Source organism: Sceloporus occidentalis, unplaced genomic scaffold, assembly GCF_023333645.1.
Source record: "Sceloporus occidentalis isolate IW3139 unplaced genomic scaffold, rSceOcc1.0.p SCAF_3, whole genome shotgun sequence".
Classification (NCBI taxonomy): Eukaryota; Metazoa; Chordata; class Lepidosauria; order Squamata; family Phrynosomatidae; genus Sceloporus; species Sceloporus occidentalis.
In genome coordinates, this window is record NW_028316983.1 from 27,260,439 (window position 1) to 27,287,009 (window position 26,571).

General features: G+C 41.3%; 1 protein-coding gene across 3 annotated transcripts in view; it reads left to right on the forward strand.

The window, feature by feature from the left end:
• The window catches only part of PREX1 (phosphatidylinositol-3,4,5-trisphosphate dependent Rac exchange factor 1), a 288,057-nt gene that overhangs the window by 167,085 nt on the left and 94,401 nt on the right, over positions 1–26,571 (forward strand). For 2 of the 3 annotated variants that reach the window (XM_089513873.1, XM_089513875.1), the window contains 6 exons: positions 1,588–1,703; positions 3,890–4,039; positions 13,871–14,018; positions 22,017–22,117; positions 23,303–23,406; positions 24,610–24,659. In XM_089513873.1, coding sequence (XP_089369999.1) covers positions 1,588–1,703; positions 3,890–4,039; positions 13,871–14,018; positions 22,017–22,117; positions 23,303–23,406; positions 24,610–24,659 — 669 coding nt within the window. The remainder of the gene's footprint in view (positions 1–1,587; positions 1,704–3,889; positions 4,040–13,870; positions 14,019–22,016; positions 22,118–23,302; positions 23,407–24,609; positions 24,660–26,571) is intronic. The other variant, XM_089513874.1, reaches the window with a different exon arrangement.

Consider the following 26,571-nt stretch of genomic DNA (forward strand, 5'->3'; position numbering starts at 1 on the left):
TGGGCTAAAAGCGGCATGCATCCGCTGATTCTAGGGTTCTGGAGCACATGGCAATTGCACGCTCCAGAACCCTAACATGTCACGGTGGCGGCCTAATAGTGGCCTCCCGTCCACATGGGGCCCCCTATCTTGATGTAAGCGATGCACAGCATATAGATGTTGCTGTGCGTTGCTTACGTCACAAGTGTGCCAGTGGCACACTAGTGACATGCACACACCGTCCTAAAAAGAACCAGTTTTTTCCGCAGGGACTCTGGGCAGTTTGGCTGCTGTGGCGTCCCTCCACAGGCAAACAGGCTGCCATCAGCCTGCCCTTTTGGGGCAGTTTTTACCGTGCCATAGTTTCCTTAGCTCTGGAGCATATACACATTGACTTGGGTTGATAGGGAGCTTTTGATTTACTGCTTTTAAATCAGGTGTCAAAATGTCTCGAGCCAGCTCTGGAAAAAATAATAATAAAACTGTATAGTTCACAAATTTTTGCTCCAAATATTTTACAAGTTTAAGATGGGCCACCTCATACTGCTTAATAATAGGATTTGGCTGCTGCCTATACCATTCTGCCTATGTTATAACATCACCAATGAAATTTATTGTGAAAATGATACAATTTAATAGAAGCCTCCCATCACATTTTTGGATATTAAATGGATTATATGGAGAGAGACAAAATGGAAGTGGAAATCTAGCCAAGCTGGCATGGTCCAGTGCAGGATGGGGACACTGAAATTCTGTCAAGTAGGTACAATACATGTCTGTGCTCAGTGAAACTAACTTTCCAGAGTTTTAATCAGAGATCATTTAGTATAATGTGCAGCCAACTGATCCTTTTCATAACTAGATGCCAAAAACTAAATCTGGGATGTTCTGCGTACAAAGCCAGTTCTCTGCCATTCAGTTGAGGTAAATTCAGTAGCAGACTTTGGAGCAAAGAAGGGCAAGTCTTCACCTGAAGTGTTGGGGTTGAGGTGTCTCATCTTGCTTGGTCTACAGGCTACCATAGCTAAAGAAGTATTTTAGGAAGTGAAATTGTTGTATGCAACTCAAAACTAGCAACAGAATAAAATTTCTACTGACATAGTTTTGAACAGAAGCTTCATGTACCATGTGGGAATTGATAATTTGTAATTGTTTGCATACCTGCAAACAGCAAGGGATAACTTGAACTGGCATATATGGGGTTTGACAAGACCTATTGTTCCTCATGTCAGATACATTTAAATACAACTGGTTTGAAGTCAAACAGATGTACAGTACTATTTATCTTCTTCATTTTGAAGATGTGTTGCTGATATTATTAATGAGTCAGTTCCAGCATTACAGTACTTGTTTAAAACAAAAATGCATGCAGCAATAACTGCTCATTTGGAACTGCACATAAATTAGTCTAAGAAACAGAATGTTTGTATAGGAAGAACACTACAAAACACACAAATAACCTTAAAATATTACACGATGTGTTTATTCTAGTTGTTAATCTCAAAATCTAGGGAATGTATGGTGTGTATATATTAATGTGTATTTGTGGGGAATGAGCTATCACAAATTATATTAAACATCTGATAACTTCAATTTTTCTAATTGTAGAGTTGCTGGGAAAAAGACTTCTAAGCGCACCAAGTCAATCAATGGATCCCTCTACATCTTCAGGGGTCGAATTAACACAGAGGTTATGGAGGTTGAGAATGTCGAAGATGGGACGGGTAAGAAATCACTTTTTTTTCTTCCAGCAGAAAGTACAGGCGGGCTCTTTTTGGATCAGTTCCCCGTCCCTTGTCTCTATAGGTGTATCTCATCACTTCTTAGAATCTCATCACATCTTAGAATTAAAAAGTGCCTTAGAAGTCATCCTATTCATACCCTGCTGATGCAGAACTTCCCATGACAGACGTCTAGCTAGCCTGTGTTTCGAAACCTCAAACAAGAGAGTCTACTATCTTCACAAGCAGTTTCTTCCATTGTTGAACTGCTTGTTCTGTCATGAAGTTCTTTCTGATGTTTAGCTGAAATCTCATTTTCCCAAATTGAATCCATGGACTCTAGTCCTACCCTCTGGATCAGTAAATTTCCTCTGTCATATACTGTATGTGGCAATCAATTAAACAGCTGAAAATACAATCTCTTAATACTCTCTTCTCCAGGCTAAACATACCCAGCCCCTCTTACTTTTTAAAATTCCCTTATAATATATATTTTTTCAGAAGCTTCTTAGCTGGTTTCTGTAAGACAGTGTTAATAGATTTTTTTAAAGCTAGGGCCAGCCTCCTTTGCTTCTTGAATGGATAACATCCTGCCTCCCAATCTTCCCTAAAATATAACCTGTGTCTTGATTTGGCTCATTTTACTTTCAGCATTTGCTACTTCCTAGCATGGTGTAGTGATTTTAGTGTAGGACTTGGACTCTGGTGATTGGAGTTCGGTTGCGTGCTCAGACATGGAAACCCACTGGGTTACTTTGGGTGAGGCACACACTCTAGGCTTCAGAAAGCCCTGTGATGGGTTTGTCACTACATCTTGAAGGCATACAACAACTATAACAAAAGCTATATGTATAACAACTATAACAGAAACAACAACTGCTTGATACTTTCAAGTTTTTTTAGCTTAGTCTTTATTGGTTTTAACAGAAAAGCAAGTATTTAAAAACATTACAAATATTAGCTACAAAATTATATATCACCAAATTGTATAGTTGACTATAACATACAAAAGATAAAATAAGTTTGCATTATTTTCTTCTTTCTCTTCTTTCTTTCTACAAGGCTTTTCTGATTTTGATCACCCTCAGATCAAGTCCGATAAGCAACATAAAGTTCTAAATAAATAGATAAATCATAAACGTACTTCCACTGTTTTGAAATACTCATTATCACAGCATGATTATATCGTCCTTTAATTCAAACTTATTGAAATCATACTTTCAAGTGTTACTCATTGTTGGGAAGGAAGGAAGGGATAGTGCCCCATTCACCTGGTTGAAAATTTTCACCAAAATTATTCTCTCTAGCAGTAGAAGGAGGTGATGGAAATGCTAAGATAAAGTCACCCCAAATTTCAGACTGATGACTACTTCTATTATCCACTATCCAGTCTGAGGAGTGGGTGGATGTCAGGACAGTGTTGGCAAGTGTCACGGCTATAGCTTCCTCTGTATGCTGCTGCTGCTGCAAATGACTTGTATTATTCATGGACAGTTGTGTCAACTAACTTCTATGTTAGTGCGATAATGATTCTTCTCTAGGTTTTAGTCCAGTTTTATAGGAGTTAGCCAAAGTGCTGAACTTGTCCTTAAACATTTAGACTAAAATCTAGCATGGTTTCACTACCCCCACTAGAAGGGACCATTGCTTGTGGGGCTGGATTTGCCACACAGGCCACCAGTTGCTAGTTCCCTCTTTTAAGGCTTGGCACTTTTAAAAAAAGGAAAACCTTCAAAACATTCTGTGTATGTCACCAACAGAAAAAGCTCCCCAAATTTGCCTGAGAAAAGTTCTATGACTGACAATTTTTTTTACTGCTTTCCCATTTTTGTGTGTGGGTGCAAATATATTTTTTGAAAAAGAGTCCCAAGATGAAAAAAAATTATTGAAAATTTCATTAAAACTCTTATAATCTCGCCCAGTGGGAGAAAACCTCTGGAATAACTTATTTCTGTGTGCAACTGTGATCTTCAGGCTTTGACTCAATTGCCATTGATATTATTGGAGTGTGTTCTACCAAGTTCTGGTATCTGGCAAGGCTGACTGAGCTTCTATAGCAGTTGAAACAGCTAATTCTGTTAATATAAAAGAGAACATTTTTAGTAGTACAGTCCAGGTGTGCTTTCTGGGTGAATTTGTTTTTCAGGATATGCAATGACTGTCTTGGCTGTACTTTCGTGTTTTTGCAGCAGATTACCACAGCAATGGTTATCCAGTGACAAATGGGTGGAAAATACACAACACCGCCAAAAACAAATGGTTTGTCTGTATGGCCAAGACAGCAGAGGACAAACAGAAATGGTTGGATGCAATAATCAAGGAAAGGGAACAAAGAGAAAGTAAGTTCATGCTTGATATATTTTATGTGCTGAATGAATAGCAAGACTGACTGTTTATGTGTCTCTGATAGTAGGTTTATCCACATAAGAAAGGAACGATTAGTCAGCTGAAGTGTCTGGTGGGGCATTTTCAGTACGTAATGGCAAAAACAAGGAAGGGTCAGGCAACTGTGAAATACTGTAGCTTGTTATTTTTCACTGCCTTGGACATTGCAGTACTCAAGAATCATTGTAGTTACAGAAATCATATACTCAGATTCTTTTCTACACTCAAATACATTTAAAAGTTCTGGATTTACTTATTAGGTTTGTAAGGCTATTGTTTATAAACATAATCCATGAGGAAAAGAAGGCCTAGTCTTTATAATAATAATAATATAAATTTATTTGTATCCTGACCAATCACGGGGAATCCGGGCGACTAACAACAGTAAAAAGATACAATACAAAAAATTGCAATAAGATACAAATTAACCCCTTCCCAATTCCCTGACCAATACAAAACAACAAAAACAATAAACAATATAAATAAGGTAGCAATCAAACAAAAAGCATAAACATTACAATCAAATAGCATTCATAAATAATCCCTTTCCCAGTCCCTCAACACAAATTCAAATCAAAACAATATTATACGAATTAAATGCAAAACATAACATAATACCAGGGGATAAAATATCGGAATACAATATATCATAATTCAAATACCTTAGCATCAGTATAAAATACAATATGTCCCAATTACATTAGAAAATAACTATAACAAATTCAGAATTCATAAAAGGAGCCCAGGTGGAATAGGGTGCAAAAGCCCAGGTGGAACACGCCGGTCTCTGAGCCTCCCAAAGTCAGCTGTTGGTCTGCTCCCAGGGGGCCAAGGCAGGGCAGGGGAGGCAGTTCCACAGTCTGTAGTCCTCCGAGGACGCTGCTGGGCTTGGAGTTCCAGGAAGAGCCACAGGTAGCCTATAAGCCTCCTGGACTCCTCCTTCGCCGCGCAGCTGGCCCTGGTGTTACTGGGCAGGGGAGGCAGTTCCACAGTCAGTAGTCCTCTGAGGACGCTTTATACCAGGCATTGTTGCAGTCTCCTGAGTCGGCTTGCTCTGTTTCTTGCATCCATGTTGTGGAGGAGATGAATTTGAGGGAAATAATTTAAAACCAGCTAATGGAAAGGCGTTGCTAGGGAAGAGTGTATAGTTTACATTTATAGAACCCTCCCCTCATGAAAATAGTTACAGAAATAAAAATCTAGGTAAACAGAAGAATCTAATTAAAGACAGGAAACCATTTCAGTAGAAATGGGCACACAGAGAACAGGAGAGTATGACTTGTCATTGGCAACATCACAGGGAATGCATGTTGAATCCATTCCCCTAGCCTGACACTCGGTACCTTTCCATCCTCCCTACCAGCAATGTAGACTGGGGACAATGGGGACAATGGAAATTGTGGCCCAATAGATCACATAGATAGCAGATTGGGAAAAGCTATAGAAAAATATGAATAGTTGTGGATATCTAGGGTGAGCAAGTTCCAAGGATCATTTTCTTGCCCTTAGGACTTGCAGAGGACCACAGTAACATGAAATAAATCTAACTCTCTACAAACAAAATTAAATGTCACCAGAAATCACTTATCCAGTTTTGTTTTTTAAAAATGTTATTTATAACTTTGAGATGATGCATAAGAATCTTTAAGACCATTCCATAGTAATGCCATACAAAATAATGAACAACCAGTTCCCATTCCCACTCTGGAGGATCCATACATTCCCTCCCTCTGACCTGCTTGCCTCTCAGTCCTCCCCATCTGCTCTGGTCTCTTCTTCCACTGCTACTTTTCCACTCCCGGCTCCCCCTTAAATCTACCCAGTCTTCATATATTTTAACAATTCTATCAGTCAGTTCCGGCAAAACTGTGTGAACCATCTAAATGACACTACTCCCATTCCTGAAGGTTTCTGGAAGCAGTAAATTTCCTTGATCCATCTGAGTATTCCCCTTCACTCCAACTCCACTGGGAGAGGGAAGTCTACAGAAATGGCCTGGGCAGTTCATCCAATCAACCAGATGCTTCATCCCCACCCCAATGTAGGCTATTGCTACAGTGAGGTGGCATTTGTGCTACAGAGGTAATCTAGTTTGACACCACTTTAATTGCCATGGCTAGTGATACAGAATTCTGGGAACTGTAGCTTTGTGAGACATTTAGCCTTCTCTGTCAGAGAGTGCTGGTACCACAACAAACTACAATTCATATGATTCCACAACATTGAGCCATGGCAATTAAAGCAGTATCAAACTGGATTATTTCTGCAGTGCGGATGCAGCGTGAGTCAAATGACCAGTGGGCTGCTAGAGATCAGCTGTATGTACTATACTAATAAAACTCTAGCAGTACTTTTCATAATTTTTGTGGGTTTTTCGGGCTATGTGGCCATGTTGTAGAAGAGTTTATTCCTGTCATTTTGCCTACATCTGTGGCTGGCATGGAAGAAAGTTGTGTATAATTGCAGAGGCTTAGTCATGAATCTTATCATTGTGATGGACACTCAGAAATAACACAGAGATCATAGCTCAGTGGCATTGCACATACTTGAAACACAGAAAGTTTTAGGTTCAAATCCCTAAATTTCCAGGTTGGGATGGGAAAGAAATATGCCAGAAATTCTGTTGAACCACTAGTAGTCTGTGCTGGCAGTATTGGTCTAGAGAGGAACCAAAGGCATGACTCAGTTTGAGGCAGCTTCCTATGTAGCTATACATATGAATGTAATTATGAGGAAATGTGTATCTAACTATAATGTAAGATCTTTTAAAAAACAATATATAGTGCTGTATATTACAAAGCAGAAGTCAACATGACATCCAAAGAAAGTGTGTGAGTAGTTGAATTCTAGCCAAGAACAATAGTGCAAACAGATTCAGTATGTGAGTCAGTCCTAGCATGAATTAAATTTCTGACATGATGTATTTAAAGAAAACGATGCTCCCAAAGATGAGAAAATCAAGGTTTTCCCATCATATTTAAACAAGTGTCTATATTAGAAGTGGTGTGAGGTGCAGGAACAAGACATATTTAATTTTAGAAGAATGCAAATATGTGTGTCTGTGTGTATGCTTACACATGTGTATGTGTTGTTGTGTGCCTTCAAGTAATTTCTGACTTATGGCAACCCTAAGGCAAACCTATCATAGTTTTTTCTTGGCAAAGTTTGTTCAGAGGTCATTTGCCAGTATCTTCCTCTGAGGCTGAGAAATAATGACTTGACCAACACATCCAGTGGGTTTCCATGGCTGAGTGGGTATTGAGATCCTGGTCTCCTGAGTTACAGTCCAACTATCAAACCACTACATCACCCTAGCTGTCATTTGTGTATATACATATCATAAAATCGGATCACTGCAAGCCACCTTGAGAATATCCAGATTCAGTTGAAAGATCCAAAATTTATTGTGGTGTGATGGGTTTCATGCTCTGTTGATTATACCTATAATTTCCTCCTCCATACCAAAAGTGGTGATCTCCAGTTTCACCTGACTGACTCTCCTTGTCCTTTCTTTCTATACCTGCCAAGCATGTCTTGTGTCCAGTAGAATAGATTCTTAGAGACCAATGTGATATATTGGTCAAGAGTATTTGACCAGATTTAAATTTGTATTCAGTCATGAGTGTTAGTCCCTGTCTCACACACAGCAGTTCACAAGATTGCTGTGTGAATAAAATTTGAGAAAGAGAGAGGACCAGGCATTTTAGGCTGGGTTCCCCAGAAACGGCATAGAAGAAAAAATGAATAAATGCATTGCCAGGGCCAGTTTTACTTTTAAAAATAATTGCACACTATAACAAAATAGAGAATAAAACAGAGCCACACACCAGAGAGTGGCCAGGTTATTTCACGTGATGCATTTCCTTAAATCCTTTCACACTACACAGTTAAAGCACTGTGATTCTGCTTTAACTGACATGGATACCTCTAGTAGAATAAAGCCATGATGGTGAACCTATGGGCACGCAGCACCATTTTCCCCAGCACACCGGGGGGGGGGGGAGGGGGAGGAGATGGATGAGGCATGTGCCTGTTCCTCCTCCCTTCTGACCCTTTTCGGCCTCTGGCTGCCTCTTTGGAGGCAGCTGAAGGCCAGGAATGGCACTGGGAGAGGGGAAGGAAGAAGTGTGTACCTGTTCCTCTTCTTCCCCCTGCCTCTCCGGGCCTTCAGCTGCCTCTGGAGAGGCAGATGAAGCCCCGGGAGGGCAGGGGAAGAAGTCCTGCTCCACAGAGGGCGGAAGTCCCACCCCTGGCAATGGGTAACACCCAGTGCCACAAGACCTTTTAGTTTGGGCACTTGGTCCCTAAAAGGTTCGGCATCACTGTAATAAAGGGATTTGTAGTTTAGGGAGCTGTATTCCAGCCTGAAGATAAAGCACCCTTGTAACGGAGAGCCCGCCCAGCTGACCAGTCAGGAGGCAGCTGAGGGCCAGCCAGTGAAATGAGGGCCGGGATTTGTGAACATTCTGGGCGTCCGTTGGGGATGAGCATTTGGAATGTTCGCGGTTATGAGGCAGTTAGGGGGTTAGAACCCAGGGGGGAAAGGCTGGAGGAGAGGTTGGGGAAGACAGTTGATAGGAGTAGGTCCAGAGAGGGACAGGAGTTAAAGTAAAGAGTCTAGAAAGGAGAGACTCTATGTAACCAGACCCAGGCAGAAGGGTTTGAGTTACTAGTTTGGTTGAGATATAGAGTAGCCTTAGTGGCTGGGATATTAAAAGAATTACCCAGAGAGGGACAGAGAAATCTAGTAACGAGAGAAAGAATACATTTGTAACCAAAAGGAACGCGCCTGAACTAAGATCACGTCATATATGTTAAGCAACTTGTTCAATAAAGTTCATATGGTTTTGTTTCATCTTAAAGACGTGTCGGCCATATCTGTTTATCCACGCTACTATATTGAATAATACTGTGAACCCGCCATATATTACAGGAATTGGTGGGCAGCGGGGTGGGATAATAGAAGTCCCAAGCGCCTGCCACAGAAGAGAGGTAAGCCGTTACAGCCCTCCCTCCATAGCTGTCATCTTTCGGCCTCTGAGGGAGAGAATAGGCTGGCTCAGCTCCATCAGGGCCACCCTGAAGATAAAGCGCCCTCCCTCCATAACTGTCATCTTTTGGCCTCTGAAGGAGAGAATAGGCTGGCTCAGCTCCATCAGGGCCACGCCTGAAGATAAAGCGCCCTCCCTCCATAACTGTCATCTTTCGGCCTCTGAAGGAGAGAATAGGCTGGCTCAGCTCCATCAGGGCCAGCCTGAAGATAAAGCGCCCTTCCTCCATAACTGTCATCCTTCGGCCTGTGAGGGAGAGAATAGGCTGGCCCAGCTCCATCAGGGCTAGCCTGAAGAAGCAGAGCCCTCCCTCTGGTCCATCTGCCTTGGTCCAGGCCTCCGAGGGAGAGAAGAACTGTTGGACCTGATCCCCTCCCCTCCCCCCCTCACCATTCCCTTCTCCTTTTGTGTCGTGTCTTTTAGATTGTAAGCCTGAGGGCAGGGAATCGTCTATTATCCCCTCTGTTGTAAGCCGCCCTGATTCCCAGTGATTGGGCAGCATATAAATAAATCCTATTATTATTATTATTATTATTATTATTATTATTGGGAATTCTGTTTGGAGAGATGTCTAGAGATTCACAAAATGTTATCCATAGGAAGTTCCATGACAGATAAAGTGGAATCATAGTGCTTACTTGTGTAGGGCAAAAAGGCCCCTGCAGTTAATCCATGAACAGGGAACATGTGCCCCCCCCCCCCAAATGATTATACATTACAGTTTCCTTAATTCTTCACTACTTCCAATGATACAGACAACTCTCTATACCCATGTTTTTTTTAACCCTTGGATTCAAATATAAATTCCAAAAAATGAATTTTGATTTTGCCATTTTATGTAAGGGGCAGAGTTTACTATGCTACTGTATATAATGGGACTTGAGTGTCCATGGATTTTAAGCCCGGTCCACATGGGCCTACAGGGCACCCTCGTCAGTAAAATTAGAGGAATACTGGGGGTTCCTCAAACAACAATGCCAAATGACATCCAATAGAATAAGCCACTAACCAGTCCAAAGTTCAAGATTACAGAGAGCAATACTACCAGTCCAGTCCGAGGTCAAGAATGCCAGAGGGTTGGTAAAGCATCCGGTCCGAGGTCAAGTAGGAAGCCAGGAGTCATATCAAGCAGTATTCACTAATGAGAACTAATAGACTCTGACAAAGAGAGCTCAGCGTCTGCCAGGTGTCTTATATCTAGCTCCCTTATCACAGCTGCTGATTGCCCAATGAGCATTTCTCAGCAAGTCTCTTGGAACGCCGAAGGCACGCCCTTTCTAATCTCCTCTGGCTAAAAGTAGGAACCTCAATGTTCTGCTTCTCTTTATCTCCCAAGTCTGGCACTTCTACTGGGGCAAGGCTGGGCTCCACTGGAGGAGATCTCACAGAGCTATGGTCTGGATGAGCCAAATCCACTGGGGCTGGGAGAGCAGAGCTGGGACCTGGCAGGGCAGAACTGGGGTCTGGCACAGCCTCAGGTTCCTCCTGCTCCTGAGGAGCTGAGTCCTCCTCGTGGCTGGCCATGACAGGTCTGTGAGCCGGCTTTTAAAGGTGCCTCTCTCACAGGCAAGCCTCCTCTCAAACAGTTGGGCTGGACTGATGTTCAAAATGGCCTGAATAGACTAGAAAGCTGTGCCAAAGCTAACAAAATGAACTTCAACAGGGAGAAATGTAAGGTACTGCACTTAGGGTGGAAAAATGAAATGCACAGATATAGGATGGGGGACACCTGGCTGAATGAAACTACGTGTGGAAAGGATCTAGGAGTCCAAGTAGACCACATATTGAACATGAGTCAACAGTGCAATGCAGCAGCTAAAAAGGCCAATGCAATTTTAGGCTGCATCAGTAAAAGTATAGTATCTAGATCAAGGGAAATAATAGTGCCACTGTATTCTGTTTTGGTCAGGTCCCACCTAGAATACTGTGTTCTGAGCACCACAATTCAAAAAGGACATTGAGAAGCTGGAGCGTGTCGTGTCCAAAGGAGAGCGACTAAAATGGTGAAGAACAATGCCTTAGGGAGCTGGGGATGTTTAGTCTGGAGAAGAGAAGGTTAAGAGGTGATACTTGAAGGGATGTCATATTGAGGAGGGAGTAAGCTTATTTTTTGCTGCTCCAGAGACTAGAACACAGAACAATGGATGCAAACTGCAGGAAAAGAGATTCCAGCTCAACATTAAGAGGAACTTCCTGACAGTAAGGGCTGTTCGACAGTGGAACACACTTCCTTGGAGAGTGGTGGAGTCTCCCTCCTTGTAGGTCTTTAAACAGAGGCTGGATGGCCATCTGTTGGGTATGCTGTGATTGAGAGTTCCTGCATGGCAGGGGGTTGGACTGGATGGCCCTTGTGGTCTCTTCCAACTCTATGATTCTATGATACAAAACAGGCTTCCCAGCTTTAGACAGACATCTCTTTCAACCTTGCTATCTAAGATCCTCCAATTGAAGATACCCGAGATTGAACCTTGGACCTCCTACATGCAGAACATGTGCTATACCAATAGGGAATAAAGATTCATTCAGCACCTGAAGGCAGTTTTACTACTTGCCTGATTAAGTTGGTTTTAAGTGTATGTTTAGGATTTCATTGAAGATTCCCCCATCTGAGTTCATGTACTTCTAAGAACAAGTCACTGTCAACATGACACAAAAAATGTGGCTTCCTCCTAGAACCAGCTGAACAAGAGTTGTACTGCAGTCTCTTGCTTACCTCAGAGCTTGGGGAATTTCATGATGTAGCCGCAAACTGAAAATGTGTCAAATAACACAGGCTGCTTTCTATCCCAACCTGACTTTGCAAATTACCTTTGGCAGAACTTGTCAGCAAGTATATTTGACTAACATCATAGGATAAAGGAAGATGGCAACCAACCAAAAAGTTTGTCCTGCCAAGATTTTTTCACCAGACATCAGACCGTGAACACAAATGTGGGTTGTGCAAGACAATGCATAGCATATTCTTATTTCTTCAGTTACAGTATCAAACATCTGTAGCTCAGTGCCATAGGCTGAGTAGTAATGTGGTGAAAATTATATTGTTTTAGTATGAGTTCCTTGAGGATATTGGGAAGCCAGCAAAATACTATGCTTGAGCAATTGTGGGATGTCGCCTTTTTCTACTCCTGCCATAAGAATGAGGACTCCTGTATGTCTTTTAACTTATTCTGTCTGGCCTAGGCGGTATCCAGATGCGCTGGCCTGGATACGTGCTAGGGTTGCCTCGGGGCGTCCTTTCCAGATGCCCCGCAACCCTAGCACATAACCACGGCGTTGTAATGGCGGAGCCCTGTCTACATGGGTGCTGCCATTACAACGTCACGGCCGTGCCACAGCCAAACAGCGCGGCGCGGACGTGACGTCCTGGAGCCGCTGCAGGGTGCTTGCAGCACCCTTTTAGTGCCACCAGAAAGAGCTCTTTCCACCGCGCGTATCGCTGGTGCGGCCTTTAAGCAGCCGCGCCAGTGGTACACAGAGAAAGGGGCCGAGCAGTCTCTTTCTCCCTTTCCCTGCCGCTGTCGGGGTGTCCTTGGGGCATGAAGCCGCAAGGACACCCCTTTCCAGGCTGCGAGGAAGTGGCATTTTGCCGCTTCTCCAAGGCCAGGAAAAGCGGCGAATTGGGGCCTCCAGTGCTGCCGCTGTAGCAGCTGAGGCCCCAATCCATTGGAGAAAGGGGCGGGTGCAGGCTGCCCCAAAGGGGTGGTCTGTGTCCCGCCCTAGTTAGCCTTGGGATCAGTAGAGGGGAAAAACATGAGGGACATCATTAGCCATTGGGGCTGCAATGTATATGTGGAGCAAAGGAGAAAGATGTGTGTGTGAGAGGGAGGGAGGGAGGGAGGGAGGGAGAGAGAGGGAAGGAGATAAGAGCAGACATATGGAGGAATTGAGAGCTTCAGAATGTTACTTTTTTGACTTCAGCTTCCAGAATCTTCTAGCTAGCATGATCACTGGCTATCCTGGTTGGGGGATGGTGTGACTTAGGCCTGGTACATACCTGGGGTTTTGTCTGGAGTGGCGACGGCATTTTTTCCTGCGGAGGGAAGCCGCCAAACCACATGGCTTCCCTCTGCAGGAAGAAGAACCCGCAATAAGCGGGTTCTTTTTCTGCCGCGCCAGTTACATCCAAGTGTGCCAATGGTGCATTCATGACGTAATTGGCATGATGCGACATGCGGACACTATGCATCCGTTACATCATAATGGCAGCGCCCGTGTACGCAGGGCACTGCCATTATGCTGCCGCCAGTACGTGCTAGTGCAGTTGCTGCGTGGTCCCATAACCCTAGCACAGCACGAGCATGGCACTATAGCACCCTACTGTCCCCTAAAGTGGTTTTTCAAAGTCTCAATCGGATCCTGCCTATGGAATCATTGCAATGGATTATTCATTGTTGTTGTTGGGCATCCTGAAGTCATTTCTGACTTATGGTGACTCTAAGGAGACCTATTATGGTGTTTTCTTGGCAAGCTTTGATTAGAGGAGGTTTGCCATTGCCTTCCCCTGAGGCTGAGAACATGTGACCTGCCCAAGGTCACCCATTTCATGGGATCTGTTAAAAAAATTGAGAGAGAAAGTGAGATTCCAATAGCAGTAAGCATTGTCAGTCAGATCACCAAATAGCCTAAGAAAGAGAAGCCGGAGTCACAATTTTGTCAAGTCTGGAACTAGAAAAACCCAGTTGGTCTCCAGTTGATATGAGGAGTGTTAATAGCCTCCCTGCTTTTGTATTTCAGGTCTGAAGTTAGGCATGGAGAGGGATGCATATGTCATGATTGCTGAGAAAGGGGAGAAGCTGTATCACATGATGACGAACAAAAAAGTGAACCTTATCAAAGACAGGAGGAGAAAACTGAGCACTGTTCCCAAGTGCTTTCTTGGCAAGTAAGTGGTGTTTGGGTTGAAAAGGCTCTTTCATTCCAATTAACGGAAAAGATCACGGGATTTCTGTGGATGGTATTGTGAAGCCAAATCAAATGGGCTTTGATGGAATGTAATTGGAAAGGTCTTTAACCTTCATTACAATTAGTTTATTAAAATTAATCATTCATTCCTTCTTAATGCCCTTGGACTAAATAGGAGCACCAGATTTCAGAGTGTGGGTGTGGGGAATATAATTTGCAGATATCATTCCAGATCTGGGAGGAGGAATGAGAAGACGTTAAAGGCAAAACAAATACTTGAATCATAAGCAGAAAAACCTTTTGATAGCCCATCTTCCTGCCTAGTCATTTCCCACTTTTTTTCCTCCTGAGGAGGAGATATTTAAAGAGATCATTTTACAGTTTTTTGTTTTGTTTTGGTATCAAAACCAGGTATATAAATTGAGTAAAGCTACTTTTGGTAGGACAAAGAGTTTTTACCAATGCTAAGGCTAGACATTAGGAAATAATTTTTAGCCTTGGAATAACAGTGTGGAAGGGAAAGATAGTGCAGGCAAGATGTGTCCATCAAGAAGAGATTAGAAAAGATATTTATACCAGCAGTACACTTCACTGACCCCATGCATCTGAAAGCCACGTGAAGTAATTTGAAAGGGCCTTTCAGGTTCACTAGTGTCATCATCGAAGCATGTTTGGCAACTAGCCCATGGCCCACATCCCAGCCAGGCCCTGTGGATTTTTTCCGTCTCTTTAACCTTTCAATCTGTTCATTCACTCAACTTCACTATGACCCAGACAATGGGTCTGAGAATAAAGAGCAGTAGATACCACTATGCACTTGTTCATTGGCTGTCTGCCTGCAAAGCAAGCAGGTGATATCAGTGACTTGAAAAAGTAGGAAGAGCAGGAAAATTTGGTAACAATTGCAGTAAGAACATAGCCTCATTGAGAGGGGATCCCTGTTCACAGTGTCTTTTTCAATGGCCTCAAAAACTGCAGCCTGGCCTTCTTAATTGAAATTCAGTCATGATGATGCTTCTTAGGGACAGCTTATCTGTCTGCAGGGGCATTCACACTTATTTTTTTTGTCCAGAGGACATCTAGATCTCTGCAGTGATGCAATACCAGATCAGTATTCCTACTACATTTTCTGTTTCCAAATCTCTTCATGGCATTTTAAGCCTGTTGCCATTCACACTTGCTACTGTTTTGATTTAAAATGGAGGTACCACCATTTCTGGAAATAATGCAGTGCAATCTGAAATGATTCAATAGCTCACTCACACTACTGAAGATGTAGATCGCTGCAAGTCTTAAAAAAAGATGCGCTTAAGGACCCGGTGTCAAATACACTGGGTTAAGTGGGGTTTTGTATGGCCGCCCTGCAAACAGGTCTGGGTGCATTCAAGGCCAGTGGGAATATCATGGAGATAACCCAGTTTTACACCGGATTACTTCTGTTTTGTGAACAGGGCCTGTGTTGCCTCCCATTCCTTTCCTTGAGTATTGTGACAAAATGGTTTGGCTGTCATACATGTAGAATAGAAGTGATGTTATACACACATAACAGAGTTTTCTCTGTAGGTGGACTCTGATTGTGGAACTCCCTGACAAAGGAAGTTAGGCTGGCTCCATCTCTTTTGACCTTCTGGCAGGCAGATAAAACAACAATGTTCTACATGGCCTAAGATGTTTGAAACTGCTTAGTTTTAATCATTTGATTTAAAGTGATATTTGACAATCGTTTCAGACTGTTTTTAAAGATTTTAAAGAGTATTTTAAAAATGCATTCTAAAATCTTTTTAAAATAAGTCTCTGTACGCTCCAATTTGTTTCCATTGTCTAGTGGGCTAGTAGGTGTTTTATAAAGATTTTAAATAAATAAGAAATAAATGATTAAAAGGCAGCACTGAAAGAAAGACTGGTGTCTCAGATTTTTGCAGAAGCCATGTCTGCACAGGCCAGAATATGCTGAGAGCATTCTGGCCTCAAAGCTGCCCAAACATCCCTCCATTACCTGGGCTCTCTAGACTGATGCCAGGTGGCTGTATGCACATGCACCCCACTGTCCTGTGTACCACTGCTGCGGGTCACTCCCTCTGAGGCTGAAAACGAAGTACCCAGCACCAGTCACATGGCTGGACACCTCATTTTGGTCTCAGAGGTAGCAACTTGTGGTAGTGGTAGGAGGTGGCACAGCAGGCTGCATTGTAAACAGCCACCTGGTTTTACTCCAGAGGGCTTTGGATCTTTTGGGAAGATCTGGAAGGAAAGGTGACTTTTTAAAACCCATATTAATAGTGATATACCACAGGTTTGGTTCAGAATTGAACATCATCCTAAAAATTGACACCAGAACTGGGGTTTGGACCCTGGGTTGCCTGAACTGATCATCGTGCGGGCTGGGAGAGGATGTGTTATTTGGCCTGTGTGGACATAGCCAGAGTCACAGGTCAGCCTAACTTGGAGAGACAGATAGAATCATATTTTCCACTTTTAGGCCTAGTGTGAAGAGACAGGACATTTAGTGGTGTATTGTCACAGCTGTGTGGTTCCTAATATCTCTTTTTGCCAGTATGTGCCAAGTAGTACTGGGAGAAATCTTTATCAGTTCTACTTTTTCATCATATTTCTTTGGGTGTACTAAAAAATTCATATTAAATATATGTGCTGCTTGTTATTACTAGCCCTGCCTGGCAACAGCTATAAAAAGATTAATTTTCAATTGTCCTGATGGATATTTTTTAACTAAAGAACCTCAGTCATGACCTGAAGCTTGCTTCTTTTCATATTCTAGTTCCAGATGTAGAGAGAGAGCTCACAATGTGCCTTAATCTTCCCCTGTAGCTGTCTTGCTATTTCAGTCATAGCCACTTAATCCTTCTACGTAAAAGAAAAAGAAGAAAAAATATTTGTGGGTTTCTAACTATAGCAGTTCTACTGCTATTCTGGTCTTGACCACCCAGTAGGGTGAAGGCAGTGCATTTCAATCATCCCAGTCAATATATTGTTGCAAACCTGTCATTTCATTTTTGGCCTACCCTTAAACAATTCCCTGAAACTTGACCTGCACATTTTCTTGCTATTTCAACCGAAAACACCAAAGAAGCTTCTTGTCATACACATCAAATCATGATTTTATAGTTTGTTTGACAGTTCTGTGTGTTTAGAAAGCTGTCGGCAAAGAACTTGATCTTGGCCCCAAACATAGTTGCTCATTTTCTAAAAGCTTCACTTGTTTCTTTCCTGACCTTACTCAGCTTTCATCCTGAATCAAATAATAATAATTAAAAAAATCCTGACATTTTGTGGTCCTCAAGTAACTTCTGGAATGAATCCAGTAAGCACATCAAATTCCTTTAAATCCTTGCTAGTTTACTCTAGTTCTGTTGTGGTGCTAGGTAAATCCCTAGTGGAGGGGAAGACAGTTGTGCCCCTCCAACTGTTATTGGACACCATGTTATTGGATTAGTTTAGTCAACCTTATTCAAAATGGTTGGTGGACAGTCATGATAGTAGTTGTAATTCCACAGTATCTAGTGGGCCACAGATTTCCCAGCTGTATCATAAACGAAGTGCTGCTTTTGAGTATAACAACACTATGACCATCTATTTTTGCTGACACAGTAACTTCAGAAGGGCAACTTTTTGTACAGTCTGACCTCGGTATCCGTGGACTTGCCATCCACAAATTTACCATCTGCAGACGGCAAGCCCATTTTGAGGAAGAGCAAGAGAAAGTGGAAGCAGCAGCAGAGGGAGGGACGGAGGAAAGAAAGGGGCTGGTGGAAAAGAAGGAAGAAGAGGTGGGAGGAAGTGGAGGAGGAGGACAAAGAAGAAGAGGAGGAGGAGGCTGGAAGAAGAGGTTGAGAAGGAAGAGACAGACGGGGTAGGAAGAGGAGGAGGAAGCAGCAGCAGTGATCCCCTGCTGCCAGCCGCCTGCCCATCGCTGCTGGTGAGAGCCAGGAGGCAGGGTGGAAAGAGGAGGGCAGGTGGAAGAGGAGGTGGGAGGAAGAGGAAGAGAAAGAGAAAGAGGAGGAAGGGAAGGAGGACAAGGAAGTGGCAGCAATGCCTGCCACACACCCACCAGGTGCAGATGAGAACTGGGAGAGAGGAAGGAAGGAGGGCTGGGCGCATGAGGGCAGGTGAAATCCCATTGTCTCCAATGGTGGCGTGGCCATGTGGCTGCACCACCGTGGGGAACAATGGAATTTGGGCATCCATGGATTTAGGGATCCCCGCGGTTACCAAGGTCTCACTGAAATAGTAACATGTGATGTCTTGTATTGTCAGTACTTATACCAAACCCGGAAGCTTCAAATGGTGCAGAACATGGCAGCAAGGCTGGTTACTGGTACGTCCAGGGCCAGCCATATAACACCGGTTTTAAAAGACCTCCATTGGCTGCCCATTTGCTTCCGGGCGCAATATAAGGTGTTGGTAATGACCTATAAAGTCCTAAATGGCTTGGGCCCAGGATACCTGAAGGACCGCCTCTCCCCGTACATTCCGTCCCGCACCCTCAGAACATCTGGGCAGCAACTACTTAGGGTTCCCGGGGCGAGATTATCCTCCACCTCTAGGAGGTCCTTTTCCACCGCCGCCCCGGCCCTCTGGAATACGCTGCCCATAGAGCTCCGCTCAGCTACCTCCCTGGCCCAATTTAAACGGGATTTGAAGACCTACCTGTTTCAAATAGCATTCCCCGATTAAGGCCCTACAGCCCCCCCCCCCCGCCGCACAGGCAATGGATTGGTTAACCCGGGGGCTTTTGCCTTGTTTTGTTTTTATTTTTTTGCTTTTGCTTTTGTCCTGATTTTGTTTTTGTATAATTGATGTAATTTTGGTATGTTTATTTGATTATTGTGTATTTTAACTGCTGTAAACCGCCCTGATCTTATGGAAGGGCGGTATACAAATAAAATTTTTATTATTTATTTATTTATTAGTACATAATTTCTAGGGAGAGTTCTATGAGCAATTACAAATACAAAGTTATTCCCTATAACATTTTGCAGAATAATAGTTACATGAATAGATTATCAGTATGTAGGGAAAAGATGCACAAAATAATGTATCAAGTATTGAAACAAGAGCCAGCTTTGGATGTTACTAAGATGTTGCAAACGTGTGTATCCTTTTCCTAATGCTTGTGGATAATGTCCAGCAGTATGCAAGATTTTTTTTCTATTCCATTTTTACTACTGAAAGTTTGCTCTATTTTTTTCATTTGTTTTCATAACTGATTTGAAGTTGCTATTCATTTTCATTATTTCTTCCTGTTTATGAATTTAAGTCATTTCACATATTTCTTTAGGGGTCATTTGAAGGATAAAATAGCATTCAAAGAAAGTTGTTTTCCTGCCTGTTGCCTAGTATCACCAATTTTATATGGAAAAGAAGTGGGCTGTTTCTAGATTGTGCACCTTTTTCATTGCAAAACAAACAACTGATTTTTTGTTACAAAATAAATATCTCATGTGTTTGAGAAGCAGCACTTAATAGTTAATTTCATATTTCTAAAGTCCTGAAGGTCAGTTTGATATGAGAGATTTGTAATCAGAATCTTTGTCTGTCTGTCTGTTATGCTGTATGCACTGGATAAATTGGATAAAATGAAACTAAGGGAACATCTTCTAACTTCTTTGTTAAGCACTCAGGACTTGCTTTTCAGAAAGGGTAAAATTCTAGTTGATTCAGACTTGGCCTCTGATGTAATAAGCTTGAATTCATGCAAACAGTTCACTCTTATCATGCATTTGTGAAGCAGTTTGATTCCACAGACAAGTCTTTTGCTAATTTACTTCTTTTTCTGTGCTGTTGGTGCACCTGCAAAATTTTCCAGTATGGCTAAGGAGAATTTCTATCTTAAAAATCCAAAAAGCCAACCAACCAACCAATAAAAGCCTGGGCCATGCTACCCAGTATTATATATAGATTTATTACGATCAACTGATCAAACTGAAAAACTCCTTGCTTGCCTAGCCAGTCTCAGCTCATTCTGAGCTTTAGCTTTATTATACTGTCTCTTCAAGCTTGCACTTTACATCAATACTCTTTCTTGGTGATTCATCCTTCCTTCCATTTTTATACATATTTTTATACCTACTGTTTTTTTTTCTCTTTCTCTTTACTTCCTCCTTGGCATTGCTGTGCAGTCATTTTGGCTTTTTCATATGTTTCCCATTATTCCTCTTCCATGGGTTTGTTTGTGATTGTGTTCTTCACAGCTCTTTCTTCAGGAACCCTTACCCTCTAAGGACTTGGAGAATCAAAAAAATGCTCATTGCAAGCGCACCCACCCTGCTCTAAAAATCCAGTGGAGTGAGTCTGGCAAATCTCTAAACTTTGAAGTTGTGTAAATTTTGTTTAGTTTCTCCAGTTTAAAGATGTAGAAACTGGTTTGCAATATCTTCATTTATATATCCTTAACCAAGACAGAAAATGTTTTTCCTTCTTCCCATTTTCTTCTGACCACAGTACCTGTGGCTTAGATGAGTCAATCTTTCCTAAAAACATAAGCTAAAAATATGGTGCCCAGGGCCCTGTAATTGTATGCATGGATGCTGGTTTTGATAAGCAAGAAACTTACATAGTCTGGAAGAGTTACAACTATTTTATTGAACACAGATTTACTCTGCTTTTAGAAATCCTTTTCATGCATTGTCTGGAGTTTGCAGAGTTTTGAATAATTACTGCTCCGGTTGGCAAACAGCCAGACCCCTTTAGGGCACTGACGGCATCCCATTCATCAAGTCATGTTTCTTTTATGTACCAATTCTCTCTTTCTCTCTCCCTCTCTCATATTCCTGTGTGTTCTGTCCAGATCTCAGTTTTTGTGTGTGTGTGTGTGTGTGGTATGTCCCATAGCACTGCATTGCAGCTATTTCAGATTTGGGGTAGAATTGTACCTCACAACAAATTTGGGGCAGTTGTACAAAATGTTGATTTTTTACTTTCCACTTTTGCAATAGGTACTACACTTCAGATGTGTACAAATATGTGCTCACATTTGTGGGTTTTCTTGATCCCCACACATTGTTAGCTAGTGGTAGGGTCAATTTGCCAGCAGCTTCATATTCTTGATAATAGTTATGCATTTAGTTATCCCTTTCTAGTTCCTTTCCTTCAGTTAAGATAGGATGAGATTTGTAGAACTATGGAATTAGGGGGGACTGCACAGATATCTGAACCAGTATGACACTGGTTCAAACCAAATATAAGAAAGAGATTTGTCTTAAAAAATTTAGTTGATTTTTTGATGCAAAAAATTAGCAAGGGAAAATGAGGGGCACAAAATTAAGGATTTTTTTTGCCAAAATGCAAAAGAGTCTTGAGGAGATAAAATACTCTGAAACAAATGATGAAAATCAGGGGACGTTTTTGTACTTCAGTACTATCATCAAACTCAATGTCTTATAATAGCAACTAGAATACATATGTTAAGTCCTTGTTGAATAATCATGCCCTGATTTTAAAAATACCTCTATCTTCATTGTCCAATAAATAAACAAATAAATAAACCAGAGCACCAAATACAAATGTTCTCAAGTGTTTTATAATTACCCATGTGCTGTATGAATTGAGCACACAGTTTAAGTTTGAGAATCTCTCATCTGTATCACTTCTGAAAATGCATTGTTATTTGTTCTTCCTCTGGAAAGGCATCGGCAGAATTAATGTTAGTTAAGTTTAGTCCTAGAAGGAATTCTTATCTTGCACCTTAGTACTCACCTTGCATTTTATCATTACAACTACCCTGAGAGGTAGGCTAATCTGAGAGTTATCTGCAGAGCTTCAAGGCAGAGTGAGCTTTTGAACCTGACTCTTTCCAGACTTTCTTAATACCTTAACCATTACTGGCTGTCACATGGACATGTAATATTTTGTATGGTAGAGTGAAAAGAATTTTGGGGTCAATTCACATTTTGCATGTTTGTCTTCTTGTCCAAAGGGAGCACAGAGCTAATTATGTTTGTTGCTTTGCACCTCTCTACAGTGAGTTTGTATCTTGGCTCATGGAAATTGGAGAGATAAGCAAACCGGAGGAAGGGGTCAACCTGGGACAAGCTCTGTTGGAGAATGGCATCATTCATCATGGTGAGTGCTTTTGTATTGTAGTAAAGATGGTGTCAGGTGTAGTCATGTACTAGGAAGTGATGATAAGTTCGTCTTTGTTATTTGAAAAAAAGAAACCCTACTTGTTACTCAGGCCTCAACAGTCAACACTTCAATCAGGATATCGGCGAGTTTCCGTTTTCGCAGGGGGAATCTGGAACGGACCCCCTAGCAAAAACGGAGGGGTGACTATTTCCTAAAGTATGTAGTCAGACATGAATTATTATCTTCCATGTGCACAAGTCTTAAATAAGCCTGTAGCAAAATCTTTAGCTCTAACAGTTTGTATGTTATTAAAGACTGCTTGTTTATGTGTCAGATACATTGTTGTTAATTGCCATAAAGTCCACTTCAACTTATGATGACTCTATGAATGGGAGCTTTCTATCAACCCTGTTAAGATCTTGCTAATTCAGAGCCATGGCTTTCTTCATTAATTCTTTCTACCTGTAAAGTAGTCTTTCTTTTTTCCTACTACCTTCCACTTTATCAAGCATTATCGTCTTTTCTAATGACATGTCATCTCATGATATGTCCAAAACACAATAGCCTCAGTTTAGCCATTTTGGCTTCCAGGGAGCATTTGCACTTGATTGGTCTAGGACTCATTTATTTGTCTTTTCAGTAGTCCATGGTATCCATAGAACTCTTTTCCAGCACCATACTTCAAATGCTTTAGATCACTTTCTAAATGGAGATGCCAAGGATTATACTTATGACATTGTAGATAAAAAATATATGCACCACCAGTGAGCCATAATCTTCCCTCTATTCATTAAATTGTATCTATTAGTGGCTTTGCCTTAATGGAGAGTGCTTCTTCAAGTTGGAATGCCCCATCTTATGCAAAATGGTGCTCCTATGAGTTTGGTGATCTTTTTGAACAGAGTAGGATATAGTTTGGAGGGCTACTTTAGTAAGAATTTGTCTGTAAAACTCAAGTACCTCCAATTAACTTGCGCAAGGTAAACCATTTCTGCTAAGATAAAGCCAACATTCACTATAGCCCATTGTATGTGTGCATTCACAAATGTCAGAAATACTAGAAAAATCTGAGTATTCTTCTTCAGCTTCATTTCAGCTTTAGAAATAGTATATGCCTCTGCATGGGGGACAATATCCTGCTATATTAAATACAAACTATTTATTATTATTCTGACACTTTAGTTTCAGATAAGCATCACTTCAAGAATGAACAAGTGATGTACAGGTTTCGTTATGATGATGGGACTTATAAGCCAAGGAGTGAACTAGAAGACATCATGTCTAAGGTATGTTTTTAATTCTGGGGTTAGAGAAAAACTACAAGATGGCCAAAGTCCATTATATGAACAGAACTATACTTTGAAGCATTGCTGGAATTTCTTGGATGTACAGTCAGCCCTCCGTATCCATGTATTTTTTATCCATGGATTCAAGCATCCACTGCTTGAAAATATTCCAAAAAAGTATAAATTCCAAATAGCAAATCTTGATTTTCCATTTTATGTAAGGCACACCATTTCAGTATGCCATTGTATTTAATGGGACTTGATCATCCATGGATTTTGTTATTCACAGGGGCATGGAACCAAACCCCAGCGGATAACAAGGACCAATTGTATTATAGATGAAGGGGACCCCCCCCCCCCCTCATTTTCTGCTTCCTTTCTCTAAACATTGGACTTCCTTGTGAAGTCAAAGGCTTTCATAGCTGGCATCCATAGTTTTTTGTGGGCTTTTCTGGCTATGAGGCTGTGTTCTGACATTTTGCCAGCAGCTATTGCTGGCATCTTCAGAGAATGCTGGCATGGAAGAGAGTGGGGTATATATATTGTTAATCTGTATATTGTTCTGTTGTTGAATAGCAAGGCCTCAGGGTGTCTATTGTTGAATTTTACTGAACCTCAGAGGTGATTTTGCCAGTTCCTTCCTCTAAAATATGGTCTACGATACCTAGTATCCATTGGCAGTCTCCATTCCAAGTACTAACCAGGGCTGACCCTACTTGGATTCCAAGATAAGACAGAATCTGGTCCCTTTAGATTTAGGCTGCACAGGATATATGTAAAGCACATGTTCAGCATGCACATACATATGTATATATAAATGTATATCATACTTTTCTGGAAACAAAATGTACTCAAAGATTTGCAAGTACATGAAGTGAGTGAAACCAACATTAATATTTTACATTTTAGAATTGGCATGTGAAGGTGAGCAAGCTGTCATTTCATTTATGAAAGGTTTTTTTTAAATTCCCTTTTCATGCTAAGGTCCCCGTGGCACCTTACATATGAAAACAATAATAATTTAAAATACCACAAAAATCCACAAGCATCATAACCCACCAAAGAAGACTCAGTTCAGATACAACAGTGCTTCTTGATGAGGTGCTGATACATGTCTGGATAATGTTAGCAAGACTTGGCTATAGCTCCTCTGGCTGTGTTTGAGATAACATTATATCTCTTATGAAATTTGTTTCTCTGCAGGGAGTGAGGCTCTACTGCCGTCTACACAGTCTTTACACTCCAGTGATAAAGTAAGTTCATTATCACAGTGTCTTTGTATTTTGTCTGTCTTGCTTCTGGCTATAACAGGCTGTCAGTTGAAATATTCCCCCTTCCCTTGTGTAACCTGTAATAAAATTGTAGAGTGCTTGGAAGATCCTGGCTTTTTCTTAGATGACAGTGCTATATTTTCAGCAGATGTACTTCTATAGTTTCTCTCAAGAAGCTTGTAGGTTGAGTCCTTTGCATGATCTAGCAAAGGATGTACAATGCTGCTGTATATATAGATTATGTAATATGTGACCAAAATAATAATTAAAATTAGTATTCTGCAACAGAGTGATCAAAATTCTGTAATCTCTTACATTACATAATGTATTTTATCATCTTTTCAATTCTGTCCAATTTATTCCAGTGTTTTGTTATTTATAGGGATGGGCAAGTCTGCCTGTCAACAATTAATTTTTTTTCACATGTGCTCACCTATAAATAAGTCCCATTCCATTTCTCTATTAATCCACAGTTCTTAAAAAGCCTGTATGAAAATGTATATTTAAAATGTATTAAATAGATATTTTGAAGTATATTTTCTCTATAGAGAATAATGGGCATTTTGCAGTATTTCAATAAAGCTTATGCCTTCCCTTCTCCAGGAATGTGTAACAGTTTATAAAACATGGTCTGCTTCTTTGAGGTCCTGAGACATCACTGATTGATTTACTGTTTCAGCTTTGAGATGAGCAATATAATTAACCCAGTTAGCAGACCATGCTTGAAAGGGAGGCACATGCCTTCTTTGCTTCTTAAAAGGAACACCACTGATTACATTCAATGATGGTGGAAAGCAAACAAGGTAGAACTGCTCACTTAAAAGGAAAAGGTTGGCGTCCCACTTCTTGTAGTTGATCTCTCATCCCCCAATTTACCCTGCACATGTAGAATGTGAGTGACAAATCATTGCCATGACAGTAACAACTAGAGTACAGAAACATTTTGTGAGTCATAATTTTGCTTAATTGAAAACCTTGTGACCCAGGGTAAGTGGTATTGGTGTGTATGTGGGTGAGCATTCACGCACTTGCACACTTCCATGCTTCATCTGTTCTATTGACCAAGTGATTCATGCATAAAACAAACAAATGAAAAACAATTAATCTGGAGATAAGATAGTACTACCCTTGGGGCATGCCATTAGGCTTCAGACTCAATGCTATTAGTGATCAAAACCCAAGCTTAACTAATTTTGTCCCCATTTTAGGAGGATAATAGGTTTCAAGTAATCCAAATAAGCTCTGTACCTGAGGACACTCTTACTTATTTATTGAAATTACTATTGTGCTGTCTGGAGTTCCCAAAACAGCATACAATAACATAGGTCCAAAACACACTGCAGAAATAATCCAGTTTGAGACTGCTTTACCTGCCCTGGCTCAGTGCCAAGGAAACCTGATAATTGTGGCACCAGAGCTCTCTGACAGAGAAGGCTAAATGTCTCACAAAACTCCAGTTCCCAGAATTCCCTAGCATTGGGCCAGGGCAGTTAAAGTGGTCTCAAACTGGATTATTTCTGCAGTGTGTTTAGGATCACAGTTAAATTGCATTAAAAAACTTATTAAGAAATTTTTTAAAAGCCAGTTCTAAAAATAAATGGACAGAGAAAATAGTACTGTTTTGGCTGCCCACTTGAAGCCTAGGAAGGATGGAGACATTCTGACTTCTCTTGGAAGGGAATTCTACAAACAAAGTGCGCCTACAGAGAAAGCCCTGTCTTGCATACTCACAGTCTAATGGGACACACATCAGAGTCTCTGCTGAAGATCTCACATTCTGGGCAGACTCATTCAAGGTGGGAGGTGGGGAGGATCTTTCAGATACCTTGGCCCCAAGGACTTTATTCATTGAATCACATACCTTAAACTGAGTTTAGAAAGAAATTGGAGTGAC